At 37.4% G+C, this 21,056-nt stretch overlaps 1 protein-coding gene across 1 annotated transcript; it reads left to right on the forward strand.

The window, feature by feature from the left end:
• Nucleotides 1-247: 247 nt before the first annotated feature.
• On the forward strand, nt 248-19,776 carry LOC140136938 (low-density lipoprotein receptor-related protein-like). The gene is made up of 3 exons (XM_072158593.1): nt 248-425; nt 16,292-16,459; nt 17,545-19,776. The coding sequence occupies exons 1-3, from the start codon at nt 347-349 to the stop codon at nt 17,673-17,675; spliced, it is 378 nt and encodes a 125-aa protein (XP_072014694.1). The 5' UTR covers nt 248-346; the 3' UTR covers nt 17,676-19,776.
• The last annotated feature ends 1,280 nt before the right edge of the window (nt 19,777-21,056 follow it).

A 21,056-nucleotide genomic window follows, 5' to 3' on the forward strand; every position in this document is an offset into this window, starting at 1 on the left:
CAACGGCCATATCCATCGATTACGTATCCTATATTGAATATTTTAAAGAAAACAAAATGCACAGGTCAAAACTATTTAGCAAATTAATGAAATTAACACGATAAAACGGGCTGTCCCCAAACTATAATATCATCTAAAGCCAATTTTCATGAGACATCTGGTGATGTCAAGGGCAACGTAAAATTTTGCAATCAAGTTATTAAATGAGATGATTGTAGAAATTAATTTTGGAATATTAATGATTAGACGCAATTGTTATAAGCTGTGAAACCTGACTGTTGCGAACTCGTGTTCTGATACATTCTTGACATTTCGACAACCATACTGTCACAAACTTGTTTCAGCGATGAAGGCATGTAATGTCCTGATGATGTTTGGCGTAATGAAAATGTTGGGGATAGGATTTTCTGACTATGCTACAAAAGGTAGGTTATGTTTTCAATATTATTATATATTTTCTCCGATATACTAAGTAATGCTTTTCTAGTTTATTGTTGTGGGGAAATGCTGCAACTTTCCTTTATAAACTAAGACTATTTACTTTTGAAGGTACATTTTTTGTTTATTTATTTATTTATTTAGGGTCAATACGCCTATTCTCGGTCACACGCCTATTCTCGGTCAGTTAGCGATTTGAACAACCGCTGACGATCGTTGCTTTAATTTCAGCCGTGTCTTCCGAACGAATCATTTAGCCGTACCGGTGCTGCAGGTTTTGGTGACTTTTTAATATCACGGCAGCACAGTTCACCTCAAATAATAGATTTTGAGATTGTATGGTGACCTGAAATATCGGCATTTAAAAAAATAATGACGCCATTTAAGAGGGGATATTGTAATATAATCAGTGATGCGAAATTGTACATGCATTTTAAAGCTGTAATTTTAACAAGTTGATCCACCTGCATCGTAAATAACACCATAGCAAATGATTGGTGTTGTGTTTATGTAAATTCCCATAGAAACAGGGGTGTCCGAGAATAGGCATACGAATTCCGTTGGCATTCCTATTCTCGGTCAGTGTTCCCAAGTATGAGCTATGTTGACATTGTTGTTGCCATGTGTCCTACAAATGATCATGCATGAGCACTTGAGAAGTGTTGCATTTTGCTCTGCAGGCTTAAATTAGGCCTATAGCCATTTGTCGAATACAAATGAGCGAGGAGAAATTATTTGTGACCGCCCGCCCCTCCCCTCCTCTACCCATTACCCCATCCCCTAACCTGTCGTATTTTCGAGCTTTTTCGGTCGGAAAAATTGGGTCAACAATGTCACATTTCTGGCGGCAAAAATGGTTCCTGCCCTGGACCGAGAAAGGCGCTATAACTGACTTGCGCAGATTACATACACTATCTCCTCGGGCCTACACGTGCTATTAGCGCAATTTTGTCATTACTTTATATACATGTTAGCACAAATAGCACCGCTATTTTCATGGGTGTACTATCTGTGCAATTGACAGTGTTATTTTTTGAGGACTTAGGGACATTAAAAATAGCTTTAAATGTTAATTTTAGCGCAGTTATCATGGTTATGCTATTTTTGAGTTCTCCTATTACTTGGAGGGGTGTTATTAGCGCTGTTGTGCTATTCTTATGGTTAGCCCCTAGCGTGCTATTAGCGCTATGGTGCTATTCTTAAAATGGTTAGGCCTTATAGCGTGCTATTAGTGCTATTGTGCTCTGGACATTGTTTTGGCCTTAGGCGGCATATAGCGCGTTATTATCGCAATAATGTTATTTATTATCGCAATAATAATTCTTGTACACTTGGAGGGGTGCTATTAGCGCTATTGTGCTATTCTTAAAATGACCTAGACCTTATAGCGTGCTATTAGCGCTATTGTGCTATTCTTCAAGGGGGCACAGCACTAAATCCTTCCGCATTTGGTGTAACCTTGTATAGTTCCGGCAAAATGTATCAGCCTCTCGTGGGTACTAAATTCAAGTGAATCGTGCTTGTTTTTATGGGAACAACAGAGTAGGACCTCAACATTAAAAGATATATTCAATAAATGTTTCAAATCGATTGTGAATTAGTGACAGGCTGTCGGAATAATATCAAGGCCGGAACTGGTAAGGAGGCAAAATTGTCGGCCGTAGCGCAAAAATTTTGACTTTCATCACTTGGGTGCTAAATTGGTCAATTTGGCGCCCCTAAGGTATCCCCCGTAGTTACGCCACTGATCGATCTGCAGTGGTATTAATACCAAAATTAATGCAGTTTCATCAGTAAAACGTGAGTTTTGGTGATTTGTATGTCCCCTACCCTTAATATTGTTATTATTTTAAGTTACCTGACAACTAATGGCTTAATTGCTTTTAAAATAATTACTAGAAAGTTAGAACAACCAATTAGCTACATACCAAAATGAATTCATTTTCATCAGCAAAACTTGAGTTTTTCGTGATTTGTATGTCCCCTACCCTTAATATTGTCATATTTTATGCTGTTAGATATGGAATATTAACATATTTCTCATATATTATGTTTAACTACCTGACAACTAATGGTTTAAATGCTTTTAAAATAATGCTAGAAAATGAGAACAATCAAATAGCTACATAATTATTGATACCAAAATGAATTCATTTTCATCCGCAAAACTTGAGTTTTGGTGATTTCAATGTCCCCTATCCCTTAATATTGTCATATTTTACGCTGTTAGACATGGAATATTAACATTCTCGTATATTTTATGTCTATCTAGCTGACAACTAATGGTTTAATTGCTTTTAAAATAATAATAGAAAGTTGGAACTATCTATTAGCTACATATTGTTACCAAAATTAATTCATTTTCATCAGTAAGACCTGTGTTTTGGTGATTTGTATGTCCCCCTACCCCTTAATATTGTCATATTTTACGCTTCTACACTTGAAAAATGGATATTTTTTTACATTTTTAAGTCTATACAGCTAACAACTAATGGTCATTTTACTTTAAAAGATTACAAGAACCAAATAGCTATGTATTGATGCCAAAATGAATAAATTATAATGAATAAACATCGAGTTATGTTGGATTGTATGTCCCCTACCCCTTAATATTGTCATATTTTACACTGTTACACATGGAAAATTAACATTTGTTCACACTTTATGTAGACCTGATGGTTTTTCTGTTAAAAATAATACTGGAAAGTTAAAACAATCAATTAGCTACATGTTGATACCAAAATGAATTCATTATTATGAGTAAAGGTTGAGTTATGGTGGTTTTATTTCCCTAACCCTTAATAATACCATATTTGACATGGTTATACATGAAAAATTAACCTTTTCTCACATTTTATGTCTATCTACCTGACAAATAATGTTTGCTTTGCTTTAAAATAATACTAAAACATTTGAACAATCAATTAGCTACATATGTTGGGGTGTTTTACGTGTCTTAAAAGACACGTAAAACACCCCAACCCCGAACCCTATACACACCCACACCCACATACACACCCCACCTACCCCAAACCTACACAACACAAACCAACATGCACGCAAACATGCACTTATATAAATATTTGAACCAGAACATCAATGTTTGCATAGACATGCTAGATATGCTTGATATTAAAAACAAAATTAAAAAATGGAGCGTAATTAATTTTGAAAATAGAAATTGGCACAATAGTAAAATTTGAAGCCAGTGCCATAAAAACACACACCCTACGCATTGTTGTGAAAAATCTGATTTTCCACTAGTGTATGGACTGGCCAGTTGAGTTATGGGGATTTATATCTCCCCTACCCCTTAATTTTGCCCTATTTTTTGTGATTTTATGTGATTATACGTCCATATATAAAAGGACCTGTAAAATAAAGTGTTACCACAATTTGAGACCACTGCCTACCTAGCAGTGATCTACAGGGTCCATACAACTACCTATGGTGTCAAACCTTGTATGTAGTGGGAGTGAACGAACTCCTTATTTAGGGCCCTGTGTGATCTTGCTCCTGGACTAGTCGGGCGTACCACCGCATTCCGCTGTGCGCTCCCACAAAATAGGACCACCTCGGACCCCGATCGGATGGTACGAAAATGTTTGCCAAAAAACCGTTTTGAAAGGATCGCTCCTTGTCAATATATCTGAGAATACTGCGCGCGTATTTTTATTATGCGTTTAAGTTATCAAAACCGCATCATACCGATCAACCAGGCTTCCAAAGAGAATGACCGAGAATAGGTATAGAAAAACTATACGGTGACCGAGAATAGGAGTTTAGTGACCGAGAATAGGCGTTGTCGTCAACTTTGACCTTTTGACCTTGTACTTCCAATACAAGTTCAATGGAAGATGTCATGCAGGGTATGTTAAACCGGATGTTGTGGGGAATACACGTTCCCATATAGCTAACTTTTATAATTATTTACACAAGAAATAGAGCGGGTTGTTTCTTAAGTGACCGAGAATAGGCGTATTTACCCTATTTATTTATTTATTTATTTATTTATTTATTTATTTATCTATTTATTTATTTATTCGTTTGTGTATTTATTTATTTATTTTTTATTCTTTCTTTCTTTCTTTCTTTCTTTCTTTCTTTCTTTCTTTCTTTCTTTCTTTCTCTCATGTATTGTGACAATGCCAATGTCAAACAGTCAATGTCAATCCTTAATGTTAAAACCCTGAGTAACTTTAACGTATGACCATGTAATGTAACTTATAAAAATAATAGTTTTTTATATTCTATGATGCTAAATATTTCGAAATGTTTAAATAAAAGTAAATTAATAACTACAGACGATGATATACTTTGCCGTATATTCAGTGCAATATTGACTGAATACAAGAGATACTAGGTTGATACCAGTGATGTATCGTTCGAGTCCGGACTCGGACTCGAGTCCGGACTCGAGTCTACTTTATGTTGGACTCGGACTTAGCTCGGACTCGGACACAAAAAGACTCGGCTCGGCTCGGACTCGGACACAAAAGGAGTCGGACTCGAAGCCGAGTCCGGTCCGAGTCCAGTCTAATTAAATGCATGTAAAATGTGAAATGATTATCTAAAAATGTCAAAATAGATCTCAAATTTGTTGACTTTACTTAATTTGGCCATTTTCCAAATTAACTGAGGCTGTGAAATCTGTGATCTGTCATATATCCTACATATCCACCAAATTATTTAGATTTATCTGTCACTTGGCAGAATCATATTATTTATAGCATTAATGAAATAATTGATAATTAATTAAATGCATTTTATTAAATATTTGGACTACTAACAAATATCTAATAGTTCTTTCATAGAACTTTCCAATCCATTAAAATTAAACTCTTGAAAGAGAGAAACATGCACACTGGACCCTACATTTCAGCACTCAGTAAAATGGTACTCATCCATAGTGGTTTGTGTGTGCTACTCACTGCACATTTGTGTGGGACAATTTTGAAAAGATGTTTAGAATTACAGGTGAATTTCTGTTAGTATTATTATGACAATAACATAGATGATGATAACGATGATGACGTAGGTGATGATAATGGTGATGATGACGACGATGATGATGATCTTATATTTCTGTAATGTATAATTTCAAATTTTGAATACATTGCAATTCATTTACATGTACATGTATGCTTCTCTATAGAACCTGGGCGCAAAAGTTTACATGTAGTGTGCCACACACACACACCCCCACACAAATATCCCCACATGACTGCTGTCTGATACAGGTGATCTGATACATACGTTTAGGTGTGGGGTGTATGGGTCTTTGAAGTATTGTGTGTACGGTTGGTTGGTTGACTTGGATTGAGTCTTTAAAATGTCAACTGTATGAGGTGGGGTGGGGTTTGGTAGGGTGGGTGTCAGAGGCTATTTTAGAAGAAAAAAGTCACTGCACGTTAGCAAACGTAAAATCTAAAAGATCAGCTAGCGGATACAAGCTTGAGGGGAAGGGGTTGCTGGGAGATGGTTTGTACATGTATCCCCTCGAGTTCTTTTACAAATCACGTGTTAAAATCACACATTTTACTGACTCAGTTTTGACGTTAAGGGCTTAGAGCTGATAGCACATTACTCAGACATACCAAATTGCATTCTGAGTACGAGGAATAGCCTTAAATGATATCAAATAATTTTGAATTTTTTGAAATTTGCGATATAATACAAATTTTATGACAAATTATTAAATAAAAATGATATTTTTGACATTTAACAGTCCTCGAAGTAAAGTTTATCAATCAGGTTCACTAATGTATTTCACTAATTTATTTAATTGACCTGTCATTATTTTTAATTACCTACAGCTCCATGAAAGTACACACTAGGATCACTAATGTCATTAAGTTAATGGTATTGATGGTATTGATATGCAAAAACCAATACAAACTCTGCAAAAATGCATAAAATGAACACAGGTGCCTACAATGGCCCAAAATTAATATCTGTAAAATGTAATAATAATAAAAAAATATCCTTTTGATTTAGGGAGTGTTCATTAATACTTTGGTAGGGGGGCTGGTCTTCCTCAAAGTTTTGTCCCCCCCCTCGATGGACCGCTAAACTTTGTTGACCCCCCTCTTTTGACAGGCAAAACTTTGTTGACCCCCCCCCCCATTATCGTATAACAAACATTTAAAGCAATATTATAACATTTTCAAACCAAATAGATTAGCATTTCTTTGCCATAAAATGTTAGCTTTTACTGTCAGATATATCCCTTTTATTTTTGAGCCGAACAACTACGGCAAAGCAAAGAAAATTGGTATTTACTACCAGCGCACATGTCGCCAATACGTACCACTCCTTTGGTCATGTTATAGTACGACATTTTGTTGTGTATATCACCGTCCCGCACGCCGTGTACGTACTGTGTGGTATGAACATCGTGTATGCGTTCGACTAATAATTCCATCGTAATAATAAAGCGCTGAATCCGGCGTTTTATTCAAAATCTCGGATTTTGACAAAACTACAGCACCTAGAGTCTTGATTGTTGCAGGCTATATTAGTTTAATAAAGTTAATCGTGTAAAAAAATGAATTAAACAAATTCAGTGAGGGCGTCCTCCTCAGCAAATGTTATAATATGGCTTTAAGTGTTGTTTCCAGTGGTGTGGTATCTGGGTAGTCTCGGGCCAGACTGTATGTGGCTATCACGAACATGTTTGTTAGGAGGGTCGACGAGTGTCAGACCGACGCAAACTGGCTGTGTAGGAGACTAGTATCTGGGTCACATGACATTGAGGGAGGGAAAACATTCCCGGTGGGACAATTGCGCATGAAATACAAGCACAAGGAAATTTTCATTTTATACTTAATTTAGATTTGTCCCAAATCAGGGTGTTTATCTGATTTTACAGGGATAAATGAAATAGAGGATTTATTTGGAGGTTCATAGGCACATCAGCATAATTTGGATAAGTGGCTATTATGATAGTACAAATGCGCGCACAAAATTTGGCCATATTGGAGCTTGAATGGTCAAATAATGTTAAAATTGGAACTATAACTAATTTAGACAAAAAGCTAAAATGGTCAAATGAGATTAATTTGGTCACGCAAATGTAGGCCTACACAGGTATCAGTTTTGGCCCCCAAAGACCGTGGCACCTGGGCTTGTGCCCGCTCTGCCCTATGGTAAATCTACCCATGTGTACAAACCAATTTTGCAATGAGAAATAGTAAACTGAAGTGTGCAGTTTACGTGCAAAGAAATCCAATTTATTTGCAATATTTTCTTGAATTAGTTGTATTTTGATCAGATTGGTACATAATCATGTTTGTAGCCTACTTTGAAGAGATATAAAATTCTATGATAAAAAGTGACAGTATTTCTTAGACCAACCCAGATGTTGCATGTTGCTGATCATCTTTAATTTATATTAATTATAGATATGTGTACACTAAGTGCCATAATTTTTTCAAACAAAAGCACTGAAAACTCAAACTTGCCCATGTTAAAAGTGATATAAAGGTTCTGAATGCGAACATTTTGGGTTTAAAGCGGGAAACTTTTTGACCCCCCTTTCCTACCACCTAAAACTTTTGCCCCCCCCTCTTTTAAGGTTCAAAACTTTTTTGCCCCCCCCCCCCCCCCTTTTTACCCCCCCCCCCCCCCCACCAAAGTATTTCTGAACACTCCCTTACTTAGAAGGGTAGGTTTCATTTAAAATGTCATTCTATTTAATAATTGAATTGTCATTTTTGATAACTCCATAAAAGTACACAGAACCTCTTTAGTAAATGTTGAATGAAATGCTCACAGTCGCGTAAAGTTCTCAAAATGTGATAAGTTTCCTGCAACTTAAGTGATGCAAAATTGCATTTAAGTTGTCGGCAAATTGCATAAAAAAGTTGAATACAAATTTCATTACAAAAGATTAAACACACTCTTCATGAACTAAATGTCTATAGCAGAGAACTTTTATAAATTATAGAGTGGCAATAGATTACGTAATGCTTTGTTCCTTTGACGCCGATTTGATTTTCCGACAGGCTATTCATAAAAGTGGTACCATTGTTTCGAACAAAGGGGTTCCGCCATTAAATCGGTCACTGATCCGACAGCAACTTAACGCTTTACACCAACGCACTGAAGGGTCTATTGTTCTATTGTGTCCGATTTGAGCGCTGACATATTGGACAATTTTGCCTATCAATATTCATGAGAGTGTACATTCACGTCCAGTTATCGAAATTGGGTGACCTGTGTTTGGCAGGTGTGAAATATATCTGACTGGGTGTTTTAATTACGTAACGTATTAAGGTTTTGGCATCATTAAATGGCTGCCTAGTGCTGTTATATGCTTAGATTCTATAATAATAATAATTGTTTTCTTTATTTATTCCTTTCTTTTCCTTTCTCTGCAATTATAAATTATTTCTTATGCACACACTTAAGCAGGGGCGTAGATTTCTTTTTGACATGGAGGGAGGGGGTGGATTGTTTTTAAGTACCCGGTACAGTGATCCTTATGGTACAAATGCGCGGGGAAATTTTAGCACAGGTCTATTGAAACTAGCCTGGTGAAATATGGGACAAAAGTGGAATTAATTCGCGCGAAGCGCTAAAATGGCATTTTGTGGCTAAAATGGCCAAATATGAGGTTAATTTCGACAGAAACCAATACACAGGCGTCAATATGGGGGGGGTGGTGATTATATCGACCATCCCCCTGGCAAAATATTGGGGGATTTATCCCCCCCCCCTCAACCCACCCACCCCGATCTACGCCTATGTAATTTAGAGCCCTGTCACTCCATCGCTTCCTCCCCTCCCCTACAATCTCGATCACCCATCCGCTTTTCCTCTTTTCACCTCTCGACCCCTTCCTCACGACCTCAATTGGGCCTGGCTTTTAAAATGGATATTCGTAATATTAAGAAATCCATTTGATTTTATTGAACAGGCCTATAAACATGATAACAACATAATAGCTGCGAAGTAGTTAATTATAGAAAGTGACACAGATAGACCTATATACCTGGCAGTAATGACACGTTGTTACGGGTAATCGATCAGTAACTCTATTAAATTTAGTTAAGTGAGGCGCCTAAATTAAGATCGGTGGTATAATTCTATATCGACGATAACGTGTGTTTTGTATGCGACAACTCGAGCACAACCTTGGGTGGTATTATAACAAAAGGTACCTCTCGCTAGTGTAGGCGCTTTCACGTGACTTTCGTTATGACACATTTTACAGCGATACCCGATTTTAATGCTTGTCCACGGGACATATATATAAATTGTGATTGTCAACACACTCTTTATAAGGTAGATTTGAAACAACTGCCATTCTCTTCATTGGCACTGAAGTAGAATGGAGCACACTAAGTTTTCTTGTCCCTAGTGTTGAGCTGTCTTGTATAAGTAGAGGAAACATTACTTTTATTTGTTGTTATTTTCATATTATTATTATTATTTTCATATTTACCCTTACATTACAAATTTTCTCTATAAAAGAAACATACTGGGACAATTGCGCACGAAGCGCGCAAAACCTTTCCATTTTACACTATTTTAGCACAAACAAAGGTGATATGTTGTGGTAATGTGCAACATTACACTATTTTTGCCCCAAATTAAGGTGTTTAACGGTCTAAAAAAGAAGATGCACAGGGCAATTCGGGACAATTTGTGTTCGGTAGATGAAGCTGACCCCCACGCCTGTTGCGGATTTTCTCGTCCAGAGGCTTTCCCCACGAGTGACCGAAAAATTGGGAGTAAAGGGCGTTACCAGAGGCGTTGTGAGGCAATATTTGCTTGATTTCCCCTGCCAATTGAATGTTTGACTGATCACCACAAACTATAGGATATAGGATTTCCCGACTAGATTAGTCGTACTTTGTGGAGGAACTTCTTTAATTTCTTAGTCATTTTGCGGGCTGAAACTACAATGCTGGCCATAAATGTTGGGACGGTTTTGATAGGGTTATGTAAATAAGTCCCCACTTCTCCCGGTCAGTGTTGAATCCTACTTTTTTGGTCACGCGCGCCTAGTGGTACCCAACTTGGTGGGGAAGGGGGCTTGACACTGTAGATAGTAATATCTATAAATACGATCGTAATGTCGATATGTCGAAAATGGTTATACTATTAACTTTTACGCGTTCTGAAAATATCATTATTTACATCAAAATGCTACAGACTTGACATTTAATATGGAATATTTTTTCTCAAAATTCCAAGACTGGCCTGGACGGAGTCTGCATGAACCGCACGGGCTAAATATCAATTGGGGTGTGTCGGGATATGGTGTAAAATAATTGTTTGATAGAAAATGTGCTTTCCATGCGTTTACATTATGGTGCTCATAATGTAGCGAATTTGCCTGCAATGGCGGATTTAAGGAAGCTGAATTTGAGCTTTGTGGGGGGACACAATTTCTGACTTTATGCAACATTGTTCTGTTATTATCAAATTTATAGGGGTTTGAGGTGATATTTCTTAAACTTCGTCAGCAATTGGCATTCATCACAGCTGAAATACACTTGCAATGTACCAAATTTTTTAACATGGGAGGAGCTTAAAAATAGGGCTCTTAAAATTGGTACGTGCTCAGAAATTTTCAGTGGCCCCCTGGAGTCAAATGTTATAAACTTACGGTACAAAAACAACTACGCGGATTCCTGGTTGTCCAATGAACCCACGCTGTTTCTTTGTGTAGAGTAAGTTTATAACATTTGGCCCCAGGGGATCATTCAAATTGTCTGAGTGCGTACCACTTTTTAAAGCTCCTCCCACTTTCAAAACTGGTAGATTACAAGTGCATTTCAGTTCTGACGAACACTTATGGTATTTAGGTTCTGTAAATATCGCATCAAACCTCAATAAACTTGATAATATCATAATAATGTTGCTCAAATGCAGAAATGTTACCCCCACAAAAATCAAATTTAGTCTCCTTTAATCCGCCATTTTAGGCTAATGCACTACATTATGAGTGTCATAATGTAAACTAATGGAAAGTACATTTTCTGTCAAACAAATAGTTTACATTATCTTTCGACACACCCCAATTAATATTTAGCCCGTGCGGTGTGTGCAAACCCCTACTAGACCAGTCTCGTTTTTTTACGAAAAAATATTCCATATTAAATTTTTTAAATTAAATATAAAATAAAATAAAATAAGACAAAAATAGCGACAATCATTAGATTTATGAGTAAGCTTAGTATTTCACCAAAACAGGGTATTTGTTTAAACCTTTTAAACGCAGTATGACCGGAAATATAGTCATATAATGTTGATAAAAGCACCTCCTTTACACATTTAGTATAAATAGTTTTAACTATTAACAATTAATTCCTAAATCCCACTTATAGTGCCAGTTTGCCCGAGCTATACTTTTTGTATAAAATCAATTTAATTGATTATTATTTTCCTTAAATTATTATTATTTTTAGTAACAAATACTATGTGTTTTATGGTGATACCAGCTGCTACCCTGTGACCCGATCTCCCGTCACCATGTTCGATGGGGAGATTGGTCATCGACCTGGGGAAAAATATAAAATTAATCATGCACTTTTCGGAATCGGGTTATAAACCCCACCATTGTCTTTGTCAATGTCGACTATACAACAATAACAACATCAATAAATCAAATTAACTTGACAAGATGACATTAAATTTTAATTTATTTAAAAATTTACTATTTAAAATAGTATCACTAAACACTGTGGTTGCATTAACTGTGTTGAGTTTAGGTATTGTGTTAAATAAAGATTACAGTGAATTGATATTTTGTAAATTCTATCACTCATACATATATTCTAGACAGCTCATCGCTTGACAGCATTCAATATTTTACTATATCTAGTAACACTTAGCTGTGATTTTACCATTCAATCAGCCTACTACGATAATTGCCTACGTCTCTTAATACTGTATAATCACTCAATTAACGAAAGATGAATGTTCCCAGCTTTTCATATTTCACCTCGTGATTATTTTTCGGTCATCACACTCAGCTTTTTACAAAAATAAATTAAAAATAAATGTAGATATTTATATAGCGCCTATGCCGTAAACAGCCTCAAAGCGCTTTACATTTATTCCGCCGTCAGTAGAATATGTCGGAACCACGTTTGCAGCCTACAAGTGGCGCAGGGTCCATCAGTACAACGACTGTGACTACCCCTAACAGCTTCCCATTGCACCTGGGTGGGGTGAGGCAAGCGAGGCAAAGCGCCTTGCCTAATGGCGCAACACGGTGGTGGGACGGGGAATCGAACCCACGCACGTGTAGCAAGCTCTCGGATTATGAGTCCAAGGCCGTAACCACTGAGCCACCGTGCCCTCATCTGGTCTTGATCAGTTCACTGAGTCGTCCAATCCGGGCGTCCAATGGTAATTTGCTCAAATTAAATCACTCCAAATGTCAGGCCATCCAAGTTTGCTTCAGTAAAAACAAACCCCATGCTGGCTTGAGAATCGGTAAAGAGCCACTCCCTCATTTCAAATCTTTAGTCTTGGTTTCTCTTTTGTTCAGAAACCAAAAATCAAGGGATTAAAAAGTAGAGCAGATCTGGTCTGCAATCATAACACTATTATGCTGGGAGGACACAGTATAGGGTATATAACTAGAAGTATGTAATAGCATATTGTGCTAACATAATTATTATCATGATTGATATCGGAAATCTATCCCGCGGACGACAGTTGATGCTGTAGCATATTACACTCACGAGTTCTAGGCCTAGAAATCATATACATGCGCGTATATTGAAGGATGGGGTGGGGTGGGGCGGGGGCTTTGTTTGTTTGTTTGAAACATAAACGATGCATGGAGATGATTTGATTATGAATTAGTTTATTATCCCCGGGAAGCACAACCCATACCTCTTTAAGAGGGGGCTCCCCTCCCTATATAACCACCTCTTCCCTAAGTGACTCTCCCCTCCTCCTCCCCTACATTCGATATCTTTTATCTCGACCCATACCCCCTTACCCCCCCCCCCCCCCCCCAACACACACACACCACACACAATCTCTTCTCCCCTCTATCTTCTACTTTTTGCAGTAAAAATTGCTTCAGTAAAACTCATTAGGTTATTCGAGGTCATATAATGGCCTTCCATCGATTCTGGTACATGGGATTAAGGACATGAATCGATTTTGTTTATAGCACCTATACAATTACAATAGTGGCCCCTTTTGTAATGTCGAATGCAAATATTTCGATGGTCTATATTTTTTCACAGCTGAAATAGCCAAGGCTTATTCGATTTTGTAAACCACGTCTTTCAATGTAGATTACCATGCTCGATTTCTCTCCTCGTGAATATTGCACTGCGAAATTTAAACATTTCTTTTGTATACTTAGAGTAGGTAACTTCAAACTAAATAATTTTACGATTCACACCACTTATAAGAAACTGAAACCAAAACCGAAACTGACTGACACAATTGTTCAGTTTTTAACAAAAGGTAGAAACAATGAGTTCGATATCTTATGATTCAAGTGGTTAGGCAGGACAATAGGAAACCACGTGACCAAAACCAAAACCAAAACTAAAACTAAACATTTGAAATGAGGCACTGTCATACGTTAGAGTGGCCAAAGTCCTTGGCATTTATCTTTAGTACAACCTCAAGAGTGGGACATTCAGGTTAATATAATATGCGAATTAGAGGTTATTTATCCTTTAAGGTCCCTTAAGAAGTTTGACGTTGCTAGTGAAGAGGTGAGGGTATGCCCGGGTGGTTATATGTATTAGTTCGATCCGTGAGTATCAAAATGTTTTGTGGCATGCTAGCATTCCAGTTAAAACAATCCAGAGTATACCCCAAAGAGAGCCTGTGGAAAATCGTGGGAGGAGCTTACAGTTCATATCATAATATTCTACTTAGTTAACATCTAATAACAGAAATGAGTACTGTCTGAGGTTTGCAGAAGGCTGCCTAAAATGAGCGAACACAGTCATTAATCCCTCATAGCAGAATTCAGAGGCATTAAGGCTACATGCTCTTTTTGGTTGAATTTTTTGGCGGGGAATATTCCCGCCAAAACATTAAAGTAATCGTTTCCCACAACTAAATATCATAGTCAGGAAATTAATGATGCATCTGGTAGCTTAGATCATAACTTCCATTATACTTAGTTTCAATTATCCCAGATAATTATTGATTTGTTTTTACAGCGTCTTGAATTGTCGATGTTTTTGATCAAAAAACATCACTCGGTGTATTCGAGGCATTAACTCTTCTCAAATTAGCCCCAAATCATAGTTTATTATATGCACGTGTAGCAAACACCAATGGGAATAATTGGACGTTGTTTGCGGAGCCTAAATTTGGTTTGATTTTATTTCACAATAATTCTAAGGTGAGAATTTTGACCTGACATTTCCTTTTTGGATTTCCAATTAAAATTCATTGATATGTGATATTTTGAATAAATAAAGAGTACGCTTACCTTTCTGCAACACTTCCCGGTATCATTGAGCATCTGCTGAGAGCCAACAATCTCTTCCTATCATTTTTGAACAAAATATGGTTCAAAAGTGCGTACACTACGCGTATATAATGGCACAGTGAGGTAATGAAGAGAGCAATTTACGGTGGGGTATCTATTTTAAGCTATTAGGGTATAGGCCTATAGTATATCTTCCCGCAAGTGACAAGATGTGTCAAGCAGGTGCATACATAAGGGCGGTATATTCAAATGGTATTATCTGGATCATTGAGTATCGATTGCGCACGTATACACGGATGTGTGTGGTCTTCCCCAGGTTTTGACATGAATTACAAATGACATCGTGAATGACCCAGCGTTTTCATTTTATTATTACAAAATTAATCGTCGTTTATCACGAGTCCTAAGAGTCGTGCCAGTTCAATTACTCAAAATTAATTTGTATTAAATGAAAAACAAACAGACAAGTAAAGTCATTTGTCTTTCTATGACTGTATTCCTACCAAAATCTGATTTTCAATACACTAGAAACGTGTTGATATGTATATCTTTGAAAATCGCCGAATGTTAAACACAGTCACCGTGGCACAGTAGCCTATGCATCTTTAACATTCATAGCGCCTTGGCAGTGTTTCGAACCCTGGTGAAAATGTAGTATTTTTTATTCTTTTTACTAATGCGCTGTGCCGTTTTTCAAACACGCCCCTGAATGAAATTGATGGGCAAGTACCCTTAATTTGCGTAACTCCCACAATTGTTCCAAATTCCGCGTCAGGACCGATCTCTTTCGGCTGAGTCATGAGGGCTGTGCAATAATTATGAGCCATGCTGGGAGGGTAAAATTGGTGGGGGGGTCAAGAAATTGCTCATTGGCGAGTCGAAATGGGGTGCAATCAGTTTTTGGCAAGCCGAGAGGGGGGGGGGCTGCGATTTTGGCACACATTCATGGGTTCATTCAAGTTCGGAAACGCTTAAATATTCAAATTTGCCTGCTCGCCACGCTCGCAACATATATCCAAACCATGTTTGCAAATTGGGACCCCAAAAATTTGGCATGTGCTAGAGGGGAATTGATTTTTGGCGGGCCGAAGGGGGGGTAATGATTTACCGAAAAATATCTTGTGCCCCCCCCCCCCTAACTATCAGACTAGGGTGACTCACGCTACGATGCTGTGTGTGCTAGCATATAATTAAACAAGAAGACCCCTGATACGAAACAAAGCACTGCCCCGGACTACTGCCGCCTATATTCATGCAATAGTAAAACATAAATCAGTCCGGCACATTTGACTGTTTTATTTAAGCACTTTTGTAAACACAACATCAATTAGACTTATAAATTTTACTATCCCCGTAATCCACCGTTCATTCGCAGTAACATAGTATATTTCTAATAGCTGCTAATTCGTCTTTTATCAGGATTTCCGCCGGTACCGTGCGATCAGATCTCATCCCGTCATAGTAAATTTGAGTGCGGAGATGGAACCTGTCTTATGGAATCCCGCTATTCACGTCAATGTGATTCAATTATTGACTGTGCGAATGCTCAGGACGAAGATCCAACTAGATGTAGATTGAGCCACCATAGTAAGTACATAAAACATAGGGTCCACAACTTACAAGTCCCTCCTAATGTTTTTAATGGATCGAAAAATAGTTAACGAAATGTAAAAGTGGAAAAAGAAATTTGTAGCCTGCTTTGTCTTACATGTACAAACATGGACCGATTTTTAGAATCATGCGTCATTTCGTTGAGTTATGCTGGTTCATTATGTTAAAAAGATACCGTTTTTGAGAGTTGCATCTGAGTCCATAGGAGGCAATTCTCAAACAATACAGTAGGCCAGGGTTATCGATATGTTTGATATAGGAAAACCCAAGGAGGTTAGATATAGAAGGAGGGGCAATATATTGTGTAACGCATTGTTCACATGATGCCAATTTGATTTGCCGACATGCTACTAATAAAAGAGGTACCATTGTTTTAAACAAAGGGGTCCACCATTAACTTGGCTCCCTGTCGCGGCGGCGCTATTTAAACTACTGAGTATTTTTACTGATAGAATATTTTTGTGGGAAAATAACCACGGGCCTTTTCAGAAAGGCTATAATGAACCTAGTCTATGTTAAAGACTACTCACAATCCTTGCCGACAAAGGGGAACAAGGGGGAGCGGCGATGCCGCAACAGTGAGTCGCAAAGCGAAGAAAATGAGCCGGTTACCGCAAAGCGGCGACCGGCAACGAGTCGAGAAGCGACGAGAACGAGGGAGCTATTTAGAACAACTGGGTATTTTTACTGATACAATATTTTTTGTGGGACAATAGACAACGAGCCTTTCAGAAAGGCTCCAATGAACCATTGGGACTTAACGCAACTTAAACACAGCACAAGAAAAAAGTCCCCCTTTCAACATTTCCTCATAACACTGTAAGGTTTCGTTTTGTACCACTAAAACTAACTTTGAAATAATTATATGACTGTTTACTAAGTGCTGTGTAAAAATGAAAGATGTCCATGACTTCAGGGCTGAATGAGCCCAAATTGAAGACAAAAACTGCCCTTTTCAAGAGTCACACGTTTGTGTTTGCTGGGTCCACATCTTTCTTTTAGAAAAGCAAAAAATTGAATTTAACAAAATAACATTATTTTCAATTGCGTTTTTGTTGCAGGATATTGTCGTGAGATTGGTATCAAGCACAATAACAAGTTCTTCCAGTGCGATGACGGCATGTGTATTGAGAAGCAGTGGATGAATGACAACGAGTGGGATTGTCACGACAAATCAGATGAAAATCAGTGAAGCTATCAACTTATGGACTTATCGAATGTGATAAATACTTGACGTCCCTGACAGAACTATATCGTCGGAAATTTAATTTTTTGGGTATTTTTACACCACAACTAAACATACGTAAACAGCTGGTGTGGTTGAGAAATTTATCACCTATCACATAATTTTTGACAATTGACCACACCGTTCTTGAAATTTATATAAGAAGTTTACGAAACTCCCCCATTTTCAAACCTTTCCACGAATTCAAATATCAATCGATGGACTGTATTCGGAGTTCTAATCACTGCACATCATCAGTGCATGAGGCGTCTATTGTCATTGATAGATTAAAATTAGGTAATTTCGTAAAATTATTTTATTTCAAAACGGAGCGGTCAATTGCCAACATTCGAAAAGACATTCATAGCTAATAACTATATTCCTCAACCACATCGGTTATTTAGTTATGTTTGGTTTATGTGTTATAATACCAAAAAAATCAGTTTCCGACGACACATTATTCTTTTAGGGACACATCCAATTTCTGGGATATGTGTATTATATTCAATACGTGTTGTTGGAAAGTGAATGGCATCAAACTCCATAGTCCAGGTGGCTTTACCGGTCTAGCCAGTTTGGCATCTTCCGAACATCTTCCGCGTCTTCTTTTTTAGCCTGTTATTCACCTTTACTAGGTTGTGAGGGATTTGGGGAGGGGGTGGGTAGTGTGATTTTGAAAATTGACTCGTATTAAAATAACACACCACCTTGATTTAGAGCTAAAATCGTGCTCGCGGGCCCCGTTTTAACTGAGGGAAATTATGACCACCGGGAACATTTTCATCACCGACACTCCTGATACGCTACTGGGGACGGGAGTCAAAAACCAAGGATGCAACATGTGATGGCATGCAGACCTGATATGGGGACATATTAATCCCTCCTGATCAATATCGAGACAAGATCGATAACAAATTCTCTGCAGTTGATGGGAACCTCTTCTTTTACAACAATACTTAGCATAAAAGCGCGGCTCTCCTCAAGATGCTCACGGAACACCCAACACCGCCCCTCCACCCGAAACATCTTCGACAGATAAGTCCAACTATTATTGTATGTCTATACCCAGCAAACACAAACAGTTTTCGACGTTATTCTCAACAGGTTAGAAAAGGTTGCCAGCAAACGTGTAAATGACGGGTTATATATTTATAAAGGGTGTATTAATGATATAAAACGTTTTCATAACATTAATAAACATTTTATGATAACTTCCTGTAAATATTCTCACATAATGTTAATTATGTGTTGACAAAATATTTGGCAAAAATGTAGTGTGTTTTCATATAAAACGTTTTAAAATGTTTTCTTTACCTTTATATAACCCGACATTTAATGTTATTAAGACGTTTTTACCAAAACCATAAACCCAAAATATAACATGTATAAAACGTTTTAAATCCGTTTTGTGTTTGATGGGTACTTTTGTGCAGGTGGTATTCGAAGAATGGAAGAGCTCAACAATGTAGTCGGTATCCAATAAGTATTGTCTGGTAGCTTAATCGTGCAAGCATACATGCAAGTTCATAATAATTATAGAAATATATTTAGCGATGTTTGTATTATTTGTATGTCTTATGTCTCCCGGGTAAAAAGCACATGAAGGCTTTTAGAAAAAATGCCTAAATTTACACCCATTTTATTTATAAGATGTGGGGTGTGTTTATACCATGTATACGTTCAACAGGGAGCACTATATGACTACAATGGTAAAATATTGGTGTTCACGTTTTGGGTTTTGAGTATAACCCACTTAAGTTGTGGATTTTACAGAAATCTCCTGCCATTTTGAAAATGTTACACTATTTACTATGCGACAGTTTAAAAAAATGGAAGCACCTGTTTGCAACTTTGCAGAGTTCATGTCGTGTACTTTCATCGAGCAGCAGCTAGTTAAAAAACCCAATTAAATGGATTGGAATTTTAAAGGAAACCATACCCTTCAAAATAGTTTCCAATTTTACAGAGATTATACTCTGATGAAATTGTCGGCGCCTGTTCGCATTATATGCAACGTTGCTGAGTTGTATACCTTTTTAAAAATTCTAATTAAGATTATGCCCTTGAACTTGACACCATCGAGCTGTAAGGGAGTGTTCATAAATACTTTGGTTGTGGGGGGGCTGGAAAATATGTAGGGGGTAATACAATTTTAAGAGTTCTGAATAGGGGGGTAAATATTTTTGGGTGTATGAACAGGGGGGGTAAAAAGTTTTTGGGCACGGAGAGGGGGGTGTAAAACGCAAATGTTCAAGTAATACCAGTACAAAAGTGCATTCCATATTATTTGATCAGGTCCTTTATGTATTTTGACAAGTCATTCAATAGTCAAAGATATATATATGTATAAGTATGAAGTATTAAAAATTGCCTTGTTGTCTATAACTTAATTTTGAGGCTTGTGTCAGTTCCTTCTGGTCTGCTCTTTAAAGCACTAAAAAGCTGCAATATCTTTGCTCTTCTTTAGTGTTGACAATTTTTACAATAATGTTTTTAAGTACAGATTATTAATTTATTATCACTAAAATATACAACTAAATCATGTTGCATTACAATCATAGGTGGAGGAAGCTTGGAGAACCGGGGTACACGTTCCCACCCCCTAATTTTTCCATCGGGGACATCCCCTCAAAATCCTAGTAGGAGAAAAAAAATAATTGCCCTATGCAACTTTTTTAGCACATCAAAAAGCACCGTGTTTATGGCCCTAATAGGGTAAAATTGCCATTCGGCAGTAGCGTAGCCAGGGGGGAAAGTGCCCCCATGACAAAGATGAAAGAAAATGTTCCACTCACAAAAAATGAAAGATCAAATCTGGAGGGCAAAGGAAAAGAAAAGGGGCAAGGAGCCTCTTTTCCACCCAAATTCACCCCGATCATGGGCCAAAATAGTTTAAAATACAAAACGTTTGCGCGCTGTATGCGCACATTGTCACAATAAAGGCATTTTCATCCCCATCATGGGCGACAATAGTGTAAAATACAAAATTTGTGCACACTACGCGCACACATCATCCCAATAATGCCTTTTTTGGAAGCTCAAATACATGAAATGCTCAAATACAGTCTCTTTAAAACTCAAGACTTCTACATTTGCAACTGCAATTTTTTTGTCAACTGTGCCCCCGAAATTTTATTTTGCCCCCCCCCCACCCCAAGTTCTGGTAAAACCAGAACAAAATATACTCGTCCCCCGACCCCCTAAATTTTAATGCTTCCATTGCCACTGATTCCAATCATAAATGAATATTTTTTAATACTGGGTTGCATAAAACATACATGAGCTACAGAATGTACTTGATAAATGACATTTCCACAATTTCACATATTTTATATCAATGACATGGAT

This window comes from Amphiura filiformis, chromosome 2 (genome assembly GCF_039555335.1).
Source record: "Amphiura filiformis chromosome 2, Afil_fr2py, whole genome shotgun sequence".
Lineage (NCBI taxonomy): Eukaryota > Metazoa > Echinodermata > Ophiuroidea > Amphilepidida > Amphiuridae > Amphiura > Amphiura filiformis.